Source organism: Lolium rigidum, chromosome 4, assembly GCF_022539505.1.
Source record: "Lolium rigidum isolate FL_2022 chromosome 4, APGP_CSIRO_Lrig_0.1, whole genome shotgun sequence".
Classification (NCBI taxonomy): domain Eukaryota; kingdom Viridiplantae; phylum Streptophyta; class Magnoliopsida; order Poales; family Poaceae; genus Lolium; species Lolium rigidum.
In genome coordinates, this window is record NC_061511.1 from 224,833,468 (window position 1) to 224,846,915 (window position 13,448).

The 13,448-nt window shown below is 44.1% G+C and overlaps 1 protein-coding gene across 2 annotated transcripts; it reads right to left on the reverse strand.

Annotated features, from left to right (window-relative positions):
* Positions 1–1,294: 1,294 nt before the first annotated feature.
* LOC124649625 (wax ester synthase/diacylglycerol acyltransferase 11-like) lies at positions 1,295–7,132 on the reverse strand. 2 transcript variants are annotated; one of them, XM_047189223.1, is made up of 7 exons: positions 6,809–7,132; positions 2,692–3,282; positions 2,498–2,568; positions 2,296–2,380; positions 1,969–2,184; positions 1,697–1,834; positions 1,295–1,595 (listed from the first exon to the last, which is right to left on the reverse strand). In XM_047189223.1, exons 1-7 carry the CDS (start codon positions 7,124–7,126, stop codon positions 1,446–1,448), a joined length of 1,569 nt encoding a protein of 522 aa, XP_047045179.1. In that variant the 5' UTR covers positions 7,127–7,132; the 3' UTR covers positions 1,295–1,445. The 2 variants fall into 2 exon arrangements, with proteins under 2 accessions (XP_047045179.1, XP_047045178.1); XM_047189222.1 differs by having other exon boundaries at positions 1,300–1,595; positions 2,296–2,399; positions 2,502–2,568; positions 6,809–7,126.
* Positions 7,133–13,448: the final 6,316 nt, after the last annotated feature.

Sequence of the window (13,448 nt, forward strand, 5' to 3'; positions counted from 1 at the left end):
CATAAATTCAGTACTCACAAACATGGTACTGTATATGATTTCTTTCATCTAGTTCTCTAAAGAAGTTTTGCATAGATTGGATTATTCCGGATCTTGATTCGTTTAGCAAGGAGATAGTGAGAAGGAGAAATACTGATTGACTAAATGGAGTAGTCGTTTGCCGTCCAAAATATCAAGGTCGACTTGGTGTCCATGATATGGAGGTTAAAAGCAGAGCATTGTTAGGAAAATGGCTCGCTAGGTCGCTAACTTAGGATGACGTATGGCAAAACTTGTTGCGGAGAAAGTATGTTGGCTCAAAGAGATTTCTCACTTTATATGGAAACCTAGAGATTCTTACTTTTGGGCTGGTATTATGGCAACTAAAAAGCGCTTCTTTCCATACGGTTCTTTCTCCATCATAGATGAGTCGGATATAAGGTTCTGGGAGGATAAATGGTTGGGAGAAACCAACCTTCGAGAATAATATCTAGCTTTGTACGATATTATATGTCATAAAACTGATATCTTACTGAATGTGATGGAAACATCTCCACCGTCTATGTCTTTCAGACGTGATTTTATTGGTCCCCGGTTGGATTCTTGGAATGAACTGCTATAGCGGTTAGCTTCAGTCTAATTGCTACAGGGGTCTGATGAATTCTGATGGGCACTTACTAAGAATGATGTATTTTCGATAAGGTCAATGTATAAAGTTTTAATCGAACCCATTCAGCCTGTAGTTAATAATAAATTCATTTGGAAGATGAAGATACCGTTGAAAACAAAGATTTTTGCACGGTATCTTCATTGTGTTGTTATTTTTACTAAATATGACCTCGCAAAAGGTAACTGACGTGGTTGTACGAAATGTGTTTTCTTTTATAAAGAGGAGACAATAAAACATATTTTCTTCCAGTGTCAGTTCGCTAGCTAGGTCTATATGGTCACTCATTCAGATATGTTCTACCTTATACCCTCTACGAAACATTGCAAATATTTTTAGCAATTAGCTAAACGGGGTGGATTTTAGGTTTAAGATTTTTATTAGAGTGGTATGCGATTGCCTTTATATGGTCGCTTTGGCTACGTAGGAATGCTAATATTTTTAATGATAATTTTTCTCTTAGTGTATGACTTTGCTCCGTCTATGATCGTCGCTTTAGCGCTCGGAGGACTACGACCTCTTTACGAAGCTGTCTACACGGTTGGAGGATACGGCGAAGAAGTTTATTACCCAACGTGGCTACATAATCGTAGGATTGCGGCTCCTCTTGCCTAGTTGGCTGCCCGGACTTTTACTATTTACACTGTGAGCATCTTAACTATCCATAGGCCGAATGTAAGGCTTAAAACTTTTCGTAATCAAGCGCTCCTTATCGAGATAACAGTTACAACAATGTGTGTGTGGTTTAGCCGTCTTCTTCATGTTCTAAATTCTACCTAAGCTCTAAGTTTAGCTCTTTCTACGATTTTTCTGAAGCTGCCTGCCGGACAAGCCTCAAGGACTCGGCGAAATCGTCCAATACCTGATGAGAGTCCGGAAATTGCTCGTCGTCCACTGCGAGGACAAGCTTCATGATGTTCATGTAACTTTGGAAATGTACGGTTAGAGCCTACAGACAGTCAAATCAAACAATTAGCCTATGAGAATAAAAAATCCATGCAATTGTTCAACCTTGTCTGTGATGACCAATAACGAGTTAGTAGTACTTACATGTGGATGCCCATAGACACTGGTGGCAATGTAGACGATTGGGTGGCCGTAGAACTCGACCTTCTCCGCAGGTCCAGCCAGGCTCGAGAATGACATGGTAGTGTTAGTGAACATGCCATAGCAGAGAGCTGCCGCTGCCTATAAAACATGCTGGTGTTAGTGTCATGGCGGTGTTAGGCAAAATTCAGTATCATTTGTTGTTCAGAGATTTACAGAGCATTGCAAAATCAAGTAAGCATGGCGATCTCGAAATGGAGGAAAAGACAATGAACCTTAATGCCGAGGAGTTTGACCACTAGATTTCCGCTCCAATAGGTGAAAACAGCTTCTAACGATCTCTTCTTCCTGTCGGCCGTCTTCTTCCCCTGCCGGATGTACTCGAGAGGGTCGTCGTGCATGGCTATGTGGAACGGGAGCACGATGTAACCAATTTGGTTCCCCCATTTCACATCGTTGTCCTTGCTAGAATCCATCATCTCCGCTAATGTCTGCTCAAGCCAGAACAGCAAATTTCAGATATAATTGTGCCGAAAACCGCGAGTGTCTGGTTTGTGTTGCTAAAGTAAAGTTGAGAATTTCAGTAGAATAGTGAGGCTTACATGTAGGCCGGGTGTTTTCCTGATGTTGACAAGCATAGCCGATCGAAGCCGGATGCTCTTGTGTGCTTTTCTACTGTCGTCGGTGCTGGTTCCATCCGGAGAAGCTTCAGAACAGAAAAAAAATAGATCAAATTAGCACACATTTCAATAAGTACACTATACAGAAGACATGACGATCAACTGAAGAGCGCCACTCAAGGACTCACCGGTCTTGCGGAAATAATAACGTGACAACGCTGCAGAGGTCACTCCAATCAGCACATCATTCACAGTCTGCAGAAGCACACACCATAAGGCGTAAGCAGCAGTCAGCTAGATCCTTCAGTACAGTGAACTTCAAATATACAGGTTCAGTTGTACTGATGATAATTAGCTGAGGAAGAATGAGAATCTTACACACTTCATGGCATTCTTGACGAACTTGACGTCGTCGAGGCTGAGGGTGCAGTTGAGGAAGCGCTTGCGCCGGAACTCGACGCCCTCTGCCCCCATGAACGGCGTGCGCGTGTCGCGCAGGAACAACGACGTCGCTACGAAGCGCATCACGTCCACCAGCGTGTTCCACGCGAGCACGACGAGCGACCAGGCCAACGCCGCGAGCGCGAGAACTCCGGCCGAGAGTGCCGGGCGGCCGGCGCCGGAGCTCGACGGCGGCAGGGCAGGCAGCCTGGAGGGGTCGGCGGCGCTGCGCGTGCAGGCCATGAGGAGGGAGATGAGCGAGACGCCGTCGCCGAGGGAGTGGTGCATGCGAATGGCGACGGCGGCGGCGGCCTCGGAGGTGGGGAAGTCGAGGACGTGGAACTCCCAGAGCGGGCGGGAGTGGTCCATTGGCATCGTGGAGAGGGATGACACGTAGTCCTCCACGGCCCTGTCCGGGTCCGACGAGGTGGCGGCGGGGTCGAGGTGAGGGAAGATGATGTGGTCGTCAAGGTTCACCTTGGTCCGCACCCACCGCGGCTTGCCGTTCTTCCTGGCATCGTCCGACACCTGCGACGCAGCGCGTGTTACTACGTGCAAGCCCACATTTCACATGGATCACGGTACCAGTACGGCAGTACCACGATAACAGAGAGCCGGGATAGGCACGAAACTTGATTTGGACGTGCAACTGCTTTCTGGTCCTGCGTGATTCATCATCCGTGCATGTGTCTCCGTCCAGGACGTACCGTCGCAAATGAATTCATGAATTTATTTAAGTAGTAGAAAAAAATCTGGTCGGTTTTAGTTTAAACTGAAAGTTTTCCATGGAGCTGTTATAGTATTTTAGAAGTACTAAAATACTACCTCCGTTCCTTTCTATAGTGTCTATAGATTTTTTGGCACTTGTTTCAAAATATAAGGTTGTAGCTTGGCTTTTTTTCAATTACTTTCTCCCCGTTCAGCTCCCACGCAACATGCGTGAGAAAAAATCCATACAAAATTGGAAACAATTAATTGAAATTCCTAATGCATGGCCCAACAATTTCTTAAAATTAGGCAACAATGTTTTACTTTTCTAATTGAATTTGGCTGCACATATATGGAGAATGAACAAGAGAGATTTGTGGGATTTGTTATGGTAAGTTAGGAAGATATGGATTTTACGTTGATCTCAAATCATTCAGCTAGGGGGTCTTGTGTAAAAAATACTCTTGCGCTAATTTCCGTGCCAAAAAACTATAGATACTATAGAATGAAACAGAGGAAGTATATAGGTTATCTGAAATACTACAAAAGTGTTGGTATAGAGGCGCTAATCAAGGAAAAATCGGATGATTGTCGGTGCTAAAAAAACATGATAGTATGACATTAGTACTATAGTAGATGGAGTGCCCGGAGCGACGATAACTCGCACCGATTGAAAGATGTAACCTACGGGATACCAAAAAGATGGTAGTGGTATTTTCGTCGACCCAAAGAGACGGCAAATGTTGGAGTATTTTTATTTTCATATTGCTAGTTGCTACACAAGAACACGTTAGTACTTTCTCCGGCTAAAAGAGGCAGCAGGTGATGGAGTAAATATATCTTTGAGGTTGAGGGTTGGTGTAAACATTAACACACTTGTGCGTCGTTAAGAAATTATCGCCATAAAAATATGCAACTTAAAAAATACTATTAGGTAGTTAAGGGCGTGTTTCATATTTTACGTCAGCAAATAGTTGTTGACATTCAAAATTTCTAACGAGAAGTATTTTTCGAGAGAGAAAAAGGATAATTACCGACTCGCAAAAAAAATGTTGCTAAATAGTTAACACAACAAATTAAAATTACCATTCAAGAATTATGCTCCAATGAAGAATTACGTACTGTTCACATTCAAGATTTGTACCAAAAAACTTTCAGAAAAATGTAGGTAGTTACCGTCTCATGAAAAGAACTTCTAAAGTGCACCGTTGAAAAATTACAGTCGCAGAAATATGCATAGGTGAAGAATTACCATTAGGTAGTTAACGACCTATTTCATAGTTGACATGGGCAAACTATCGTTGATGTTCAATATTTCTACCGAAAAATTGCTTTCGCGAAATATATAGGTAGTTATTGCCTCGCGGAAAAACTTAGCTAAATAGTTAATGCGAAAAATTACCATGGAAGCTAAATATTTCTGCTGACGAATTACTACGAGATATTACTTTTAGAATCTTAAAAAATTACTATCAAGATTTCTTTAGAAAAAATTAAAAAATGTAGACCCGAGCATGTTTCATGTGCATTGTACATATTATTACGGAAGTTGAATATTTGCACCAATGAATTACTCTGAAAAATAACTATCGAAAGGTTTAAAAATTTACTATCGGAAATAGAAAAATGTAAAAAAAATGCAGATTGGAGCATAATATTTACTGTGGGAGTTGAATATTTCTACAGATGAATTATTGTCGGAAAGTTAGAAAAAACCAAAATTATGCATACCGGGGTACTGTTCATGTGCATTGTTTTACCCCGCCCCTATGGTTGTAGCAAAGCCTAACATATTTTATATAAGTATTATTTGTACCAAAATCACAATAAACTGAATGGAATGGAGGTCATACATCCGTTACTCTGAATAATGGGCACCCACATGTCAAGTCAAAATTTGTCCGAAAGAATTGTGCAACAATATCCCGATTAAATTATACATATTTGATTTCCTTAGATTTGTATTAAAAAGTACTTTCTAATGATACAAATTTGTAACTAATATTTTTTGTGTACTACTCTGTCATTGCCAACGTGTAGTGCATATAGAATTTTTAGAAAGTCAAACAATGTAAAGTTTTGCCAAATTTATTAATCGTAAAAACATATACTTTTTTCAACAAATTTGGTCAAACTTCACATCACCTAACTTAAAAAAATCTTTTATGCACTACTGTATGGCATGGAGGAAGTACCTCCGTTCCCTAAAATAAGCCAACGTTTTTCAGAAGTCAAACAGCATAACCGTTGACCAAGTTCTTAGAAAAAATCTCAACATCTATATCTATTATGCCAAATCAATGTCATTAGGTACATGATGACATCATTTTCATATTATATCTATATACAGTGTCATAGTTTCTAATCAATTTTCCTACAATATTGGTTAAATTTTACATTGGTTGATTCTAAGAAAATTATTTTATGGAACGGTGGAGTACTAGTACATGCATCAATTCTTAGTCAAACCACAATCATTTTAGTCAATGAAAAGGAGGGACTGGTTACAGTCAACTGGTGGTGGCCCCCGGTCCTATCGTCTCACATCCTTAGTTTTCTCCTGAAATTGGCATGGTCTAGATTGGCTGCTGTGTTCCAAATCGAAAGCTGGTCGACGATTCTTGAGCCGGTGACCATTCCAGTTTGGCAGTTTCAGACCAGAACATGGGCCTCTTGCTACAGAGTGTAAAGGGCCCAACGACCGAAGGTGGCGACATCAAAGTGAAATATGTTATCGTGATGGGCAACGTCGCCGGCCGGTGCAGCCACCTTCTGGCCGGCCGGTTCCCCTTGCGTCCACGGCGACGCCGGAAGTGATGGACGATTGTCATGCAGACATGTAACCCATCGACACCCACTCTTCTCTGCCCGTACGGCGACTTGCTCCAGCCAATTCAAGTGTGAAATGAACCCACCAGAAAGGGAAACCAGCACTAGGAAAATAAACGAGGGGAGATTAAGACGGCTTAAAGGCAGTGCTTTGCCTGATTCGTTTTCTTCTCCCACAAAGCTCGCATCAGATGCCTATTGTCTGAGTCCGAAGCTGCGAGAGGGAGTGCTGGCTCAATCGTAGGCAGCCCGTTCGGATTCAGAATCAAAGACAGGCGCGACACCTCCGCGCGTGCTGCTCGTCTCGTGGTGTGCACGCACGATCGATGGAGACCTTTGCCGCGCCGGACGGCGAGCATGTGCGGTGGTCCGCTTTCCAGGACTCGGCGAGTCAGCGTCATGTGATCTCCGATCGTCGAAAGGCGAGCTGCCCTTTCTTTAATAACCTTGGGCAAGTTGCGAGGAGGCCAGCCAACGGGGAAGAAACTATGCACGGAGGAGGTGGCGGCGATCGTACCTGGACGCTGGAGAATCTGGGGTGGCGGACGAGCGTGGCCTCCAGCCCGGCGCGCGCCGCCGCCACGTCCACCGGCGCGCCGAGGCCCAGCAGCGCCACGATGTAGCAGTTGAAGTGCGCCTCCCGGAACAGCCGCCCCGCCGGGCTCATCGGCTCCGCCGCCCCCATCTCCGCGTCGTCCCCATCCATCATCTCCTGCCGCGCCTTGCTCTCCCGCTCCCTGCCGCTGCCGCTGCTCGGGGACGACGAGGTGTTGACCGAGAGCCGCTTCCGCAGCGAGGAAGAACTGGCCGCGTCGGCGGTCGCGGGGGGATCCATCGGCACGGCGCGCTATATGATACTTACTATATGTGGATCGTGGAGCCAGGCGCGCGGCTGCCGGTGGTGAGAGCGACGGCGGCGTCTGGGAGCTAGCTAGCGGGCTGCGAGGGCAGGCGAGGCGAGGGAGTTGGCGACGACTTGGCTGCGCGCGCCGGTGTCTCGGCTTCACGACTTTATCGTGTTCGGAACCCGGTTGGTCGGCTGGCGCTTCAACAGGTCGGGGGTTGGTTGGGTCCGGGCGTCGTGTACGCGCCCGACTGGTGCGTACAAAGAAGTTGCTGGTGGCAGCAGCCCAAATGGGCATCCATCGTTTCATCACCTGACAAGAATATGTTTGCTCATTGATGCCGTTTGACCGGATGGCGGCTCCGTTCATCATGCTACCCCGTTTCCCTCGTTTTTCTTACTGCCCACACTAGTACTACTAGTACATGCTATTTTTGGTGCCATCTCTTCCATTTGTGACACCATTAAAATGGGTCCCTCTCTCTCTCTCTCTCCCTCTCGATCCCTCTCCCTCTCCCTCTCCCTCTCCCTCTCCCTCTCCCTCTCCCTCTCTCTCTCTCTCTCCCTCCCTCCCTCTCTCTCTCTATGTATCTTGCATTTCTGGCACAATGAAAATTGGTGTCTCTCTCTCTTGCATTTGTGACACCATGAAAATTGGTGTCTCTCTCTTGCGTTTGCGACACCACGAGAAGTTTGATGGCACCAGCCGGCAGTTTCATTCGCGCATAAATGCTTTGTGAATCATCTATTTAACTCATGCTAAGTTTGATCTTACTTTTGTTGTGTGTTTTTTTCTTCATAACTTTACGCTAAATAAGTTACAAAATCCATACCGGCTATTTTTGTGTGCTTTCTCGATTATAAGATTGAATATGAAGTGTGTCTTTCTAGAGAGTTGAATATGGAGTTGTTAGATTTGACTTTGCCTCTTCATGATTTTGTTCTATTTAGCTCATTGATCCATTTATTTTCGTTGTTCTAATAAAGCATTAGCGGCATCGCTAGTACCGGAAGCGGGTTCGTCATCTAGCTCCTTACCTAATGTACCGTCAAGCAACCAAAAACTGCGAGATGGAGCATGCACGTACTTTCTCCTGTTCTTTGCCAATCTCTCAAGTAAGCCATTTACCTATTTTAGAAGGCGAGCAAATTCAGTTCAACAAATTATGGCACTATCTCATAACCTGATGTGGTGCTTATGAGAACTTTCACTCAAATAAACCACTACTTAACTTTGCCACGAATTCTACTCCACATATGTATATATTCCCTATATGACTTGCAACAACTGTGCAAAACAATTACCTTTTATAAGTTATATAATAAGGTTTCCTTTCTTACAAATCAGCAGTCCAAGCCTCAACGACATCATCTACGTAGGTCATTCTAGCACATGCATGGTCAGCCCACTTGCTGGTGGATCAAGGCGGAAGTCCGGCCTGGATTATACAAGGCAGTTCCCAAAGGTCCCTAGGCTAGGTGGATTAGTGAAGAACAACAATACAGTCGATGTTCTGCTAGTGTAAGACTCTTCATTTAACCCTAGGTCCAAGTGCATTTATAAGACAGGCCTATGTGACTCTTTAGAGCAGAACAATTCGTGTAGAATTCAGCCTGGACTCTCCCTATAGCCCTAGGTCCGAGCACCTTTATAATCCAGGCTTATGAGAGCCTTAGAGTAGAACAATACTCATCACTTTAATCGTCCACTTGTTACTCTTATAGTATTTTATAGCAGGAAGTAGAATCTCCCATCGTTATGAGTTCTGAATTTGTGTAACTCGTGTCTGCATGTCCCGGTGGCTCCCCACCTTATCCTCTCTGCCTCTCCCACCTAGAAGTACCTATATAATTTTATCTAAACTTGCTAGTCGTGTATCCTAGAAACCTCTATGGAGTTATCTCCTAGATTCATATACACTCTATGTAGTTTTTGAGATATATAAGAACACTGTGAAAAATAATACATACACACTCAGAATGTTGTAGTTTTCTTCTCTAAGTTTTATACTAAAATCCATTATAACGAAAGAGTTCTCCAAATATCACAAACAAGATAAAAACAACTTTTTCACCACATACATTCTTTTTAGCACTAGAGAAAAAAGTAATGTAACGAAAGTATTAGAAAATAGAAACAACGTATCTTAATCAAATATTAATATTAATGTGCGTTCTTACTAAGATAACTGGATGCCCCAACTGCTTTATTGAAATCATTTATTCTTCTAATAATAGATGTTATAAATATTCATTATATCATATTGAATATTGTATATATAAATAAAATCATCATATCTTGAACGTCGAGAAGAGTAAAAAAGTTCAATATAAATATAAGGACATGTAAACTCTCTTGAAGGCCACAATACACTTGTTGTGGTCATGTTTTTAATTAATTATTTCTCCATTGTTTGTGAAAAATGCAACATTGCGATTGACTAGTAGACTTGAACAATGCGATAAGAAATGTAAACTTGTCGAATCAATATCGTCGGTTGGTTGCAAGCTATTAGATGTTCGATGATCTCAGCACGGACATCTTGGCATGCCTTGGTGCGGACTAGAGTGTTTGGTCATACCAACGACGAAGAAACAATTGGTTACTTTGGACAATATTGAGTGTGCACATGATGGACCTGAATTGAGCCGTATAAGGAGAATTCCACCTCGTACTATAATTTAGTGGATTTTATCATATGTGAACGAGTGGAGACAATCATAAACATTTTGGCAGCTACTTCAAAATTATTACTAGCACCCAAGGTCTTGATGATAGAAAAGGCACCAATAAGTACATAAAGAAGAGGTGCTACTCCGTGCCATCGTCGAACATGCTCTCCATGGAAAGCTTCCAGCTCGGCTGCATGGGGCTCCCGTCAAGAGACATGGCATCGCATAAACAGATGTAGCCATCTTGCATGTGGCAGTAGGCCGTGCCGCCATGCAGGGATGCTAGTGTCGACGTCTCGTGGTAACCAGCCGTTGTCGCACCTTGCGGTTGTTCCATGCTTAGTAGGCACAGTGCACCGAATTCTCCACTGCGGTATGCTTGTTGGTCTCAAACAGGTACATGCTCCACCGGGAGACTAGTTTATAGTACCACTTCTATAATGCATAGTATCATAAGCTAATATGGTAGTTTCACCATATTTAATATTTTGTAGAACCTCAAAGCATATTTTTGTACATGATGTATTTGCTATTAAGTTTCCTAGTTTTACATGCTATGATATTGTATCTACTTATGATGACACTATTATATCTCTCCTATATTATTGTTGTGCCACATAAAATTTTGCAAGCATAACATGCATGATACTACCTATGATATTTTTCTTGTGGCTAGTCTTAAGGACTATAAGGCCCAAGGCCCAATTCATCAAGATCAAGAAAATCCGTAACGCTACTCATTAATTATTGCTTACACCACTAGTTTTACATGCACGAGAGAAGAGAGAGAAAAAAGAGTACATGCATTAGAGCATCCACGGAGTTGCCAAATGCAAAATATGCCACAAAATGAAAAGAATAGCTTTGGTGGCAAATGGATAAATTTCCTGCAATGTGTGGATTCACAAAAAAAAAATCTACATTCTCTCTCTTTAGCTTTAATGGACCACAATAAAGAGAGACACTAGAGAGAGGGGAGAGAGAAAGACAACTTGGCAATAGAAGCATCTATTTGCTCCCATGCCATAACTTGATGGCAATAACCTCCACAATGGAGAAAACCAATGCCAAAAGTCATATTTACTATTTAGAACTGCTATTTTGCTATTTAGCATACACCGTGGATGTTCTTAGGTGATAGAACATAATAAATGAGAGAGGCTTTATAATCTAACCGGTTTAATGGGCAAATTTCCTGGGCGAAGCTAGACCAAGGCATGCGGTGATTGGCTCCAAATTACTCCGTTAATTGATCTGTTAATTAAGGATAGAATCAGAATCATCCCGTCGTAGCCATTTGGAGAAATTTCACATCACTTGCAACCGTTTGGAGAAATTAGAGGGGGAGGAAAAGGAAAATACAGGAGGGATTTTAGGAGGCCAGCCCCACGCGCTCCACTTAATTGCGGGAGTTACTGAAGATATTTGCCTAAAAAAACGGTTCCTCTTTAAATTTTAAATTTTTGCGTAGTAATTTGATATGGAAGGAGTAATAATTTTAAAAACTCCCAAAAAAGCTCTCAAACCTTATTATCCCTTACGGAGAGAGTATTGGGCTTGCTCTTAAAAGTGTCGACTGACGCAGGGAAATCCGTCCCAAGCGAACGCGTTGGCTCACATCCTATGTTTTTTTTTCTCAATCAAGCCAATAAGATAATATGCGACCCGAAGAACGAGGAAATGAGCGGGGAACTCGGCCGATTGATGGCGCACAGAAGAAAAGAATCCCTCGCGCAACGAGCTGGTCCGCCGCCTCTGTTTTTTCTCATTCCATCTAGATAGAGGTGGATCGAGCAGACGACGAGAGTACAAATACATCAGGAGGCAACTCTAACCGACCCCCACCCCAACCCTAACCGCCGCTGCCGCCGCCGATAGCTCCGCTGGGGCAAAGACCCACGGGGCGTGGTGGCGGCGGGGGCCCTTCCTCGTCGACGTGGGTGACGGCGGACGGGATCTCCTCCTCGACGCAAACGGCGAATCGGCTGGCGCGGGTGATGGGCGGCGGTGGCTCTGCACTGCGGACCCCTCTCCCGTAGGCTCTCCCCCGCAGCACACCGCCAGGGGCTGATGGTGGGCGGCGGCCAGGCCCATGGCCTGCGCCATCCCCTTGATACGTCTCCGACGTATCGATAATTTCTTATGTTCCATGCCACATTATTGATGATATCTACATGTTTTATGCACACTTTATGTCATATTCGTGCATTTTCTGGAACTAACCTATTAACAAGATGCCGAAGTGCCAGTTCCTGTTTTCTCGCTGTTTTTGGTTTCGAAATCCTAGTAACGAAATATTCTCGGAATTGGACGAAATCAACGCCCAGGTTCCTATTTTGCCGGGAAGCATCCAGAACACCCGAGAGTCGCCAGAGGGGGCCACACAGGCCCCAGATGATAGGCCGGCGCGGCCCAGGCCCTGGCCGCGCCGCCTTATGGTGTCGTCGCCCCGTTGACCCTCCGACTCCGCCTCTTCGCCTATATAAAGGTCCCAGACCTAAAACCTCGAGAAAAAAAAACCACGGTACGAGAAACCTTCCAGAGCCGCCGCCATCGCGAAGCCAAGATCTGGGGGACAGGAGTCTCTGTTCCGGCACGCCGCCGGGACGGGGAAGTGCCCCCGGAAGGCTTCTCCATCGACACCACCGCCATCTTCATCAACGCTGCTGTCTCCCATGAGGAGGGAGTAGTTCTCCATCGAGACTCGGGGCTGTACCGGTAGCTATATGGTTAATCTCTCTCCTATGTACTTCAATACAATGATCTCATGAGCTGCTTTACATGATTGAGATCCATATGATGAGCTTTGTATCGCTACTAGTTGTGTGCTACTCATGTGATGTTATTAAAGTAGTCTATTCCTCCTGCATGGTGTAAAGGTGACTAGTGTGTGCACCGTGTGGTTCTTGTCGTAGGCTATGATCATGATCTCTTGTAGATTGTGGAGTTAATTATCATTATGATAGTATTGATGTGATTTATTCCTCCTTCATAGTGTAATGTGGACAGTGTGTGCGCTATGTTAGTTATTGGTTTATTTTGCAATGATCTATTATGCTCTAAGGTTATTTAAATATGAACATCGAATGTTGTGGAGCTTGTTAACTCCGGCATTGAGGTGCTCTTGTAGCCCTACACAACGACTGGTGTTTGTCATCCAACAAAAGAGTGTATGTAGCACATATGAGAAAGAGTTATTTATTATGCGATCAAAGTTGAGAGTGTCCACTAGTGAAAGTATGATCCCTAGGCCTTGTTCCTAAATACTGTTATCGCTGCTTGTTTACTGTTTTTACTGCGTTACTACTGCTGCGTTGCTACTGCTTATTTATACCACCTGTATTTCACTATCTCTTCGCCGAACTAGTGCACCTATTAGGTGTGTTGGGGACACAAGAGACTTCTTGCTTTGTGGTTGCAGGGTTGCATGAGAGGGATATCTTTGACCTCTTCCTCCCCGAGTTCGATAAACCTTGGGTGATCCACTTAAGGGAAAACTGCTCGCTGTTCTACAAACCTCTGCTCTTGGAGGCCCAACACTTGTCTACAAGAATAGAAGCTCCCGTAGACATCAAGCTATTTTCCGGCGCCGTTGCCGGGGAGGAAAGGTAAAAGGTACTCACACTCCGGATCTCGGCTA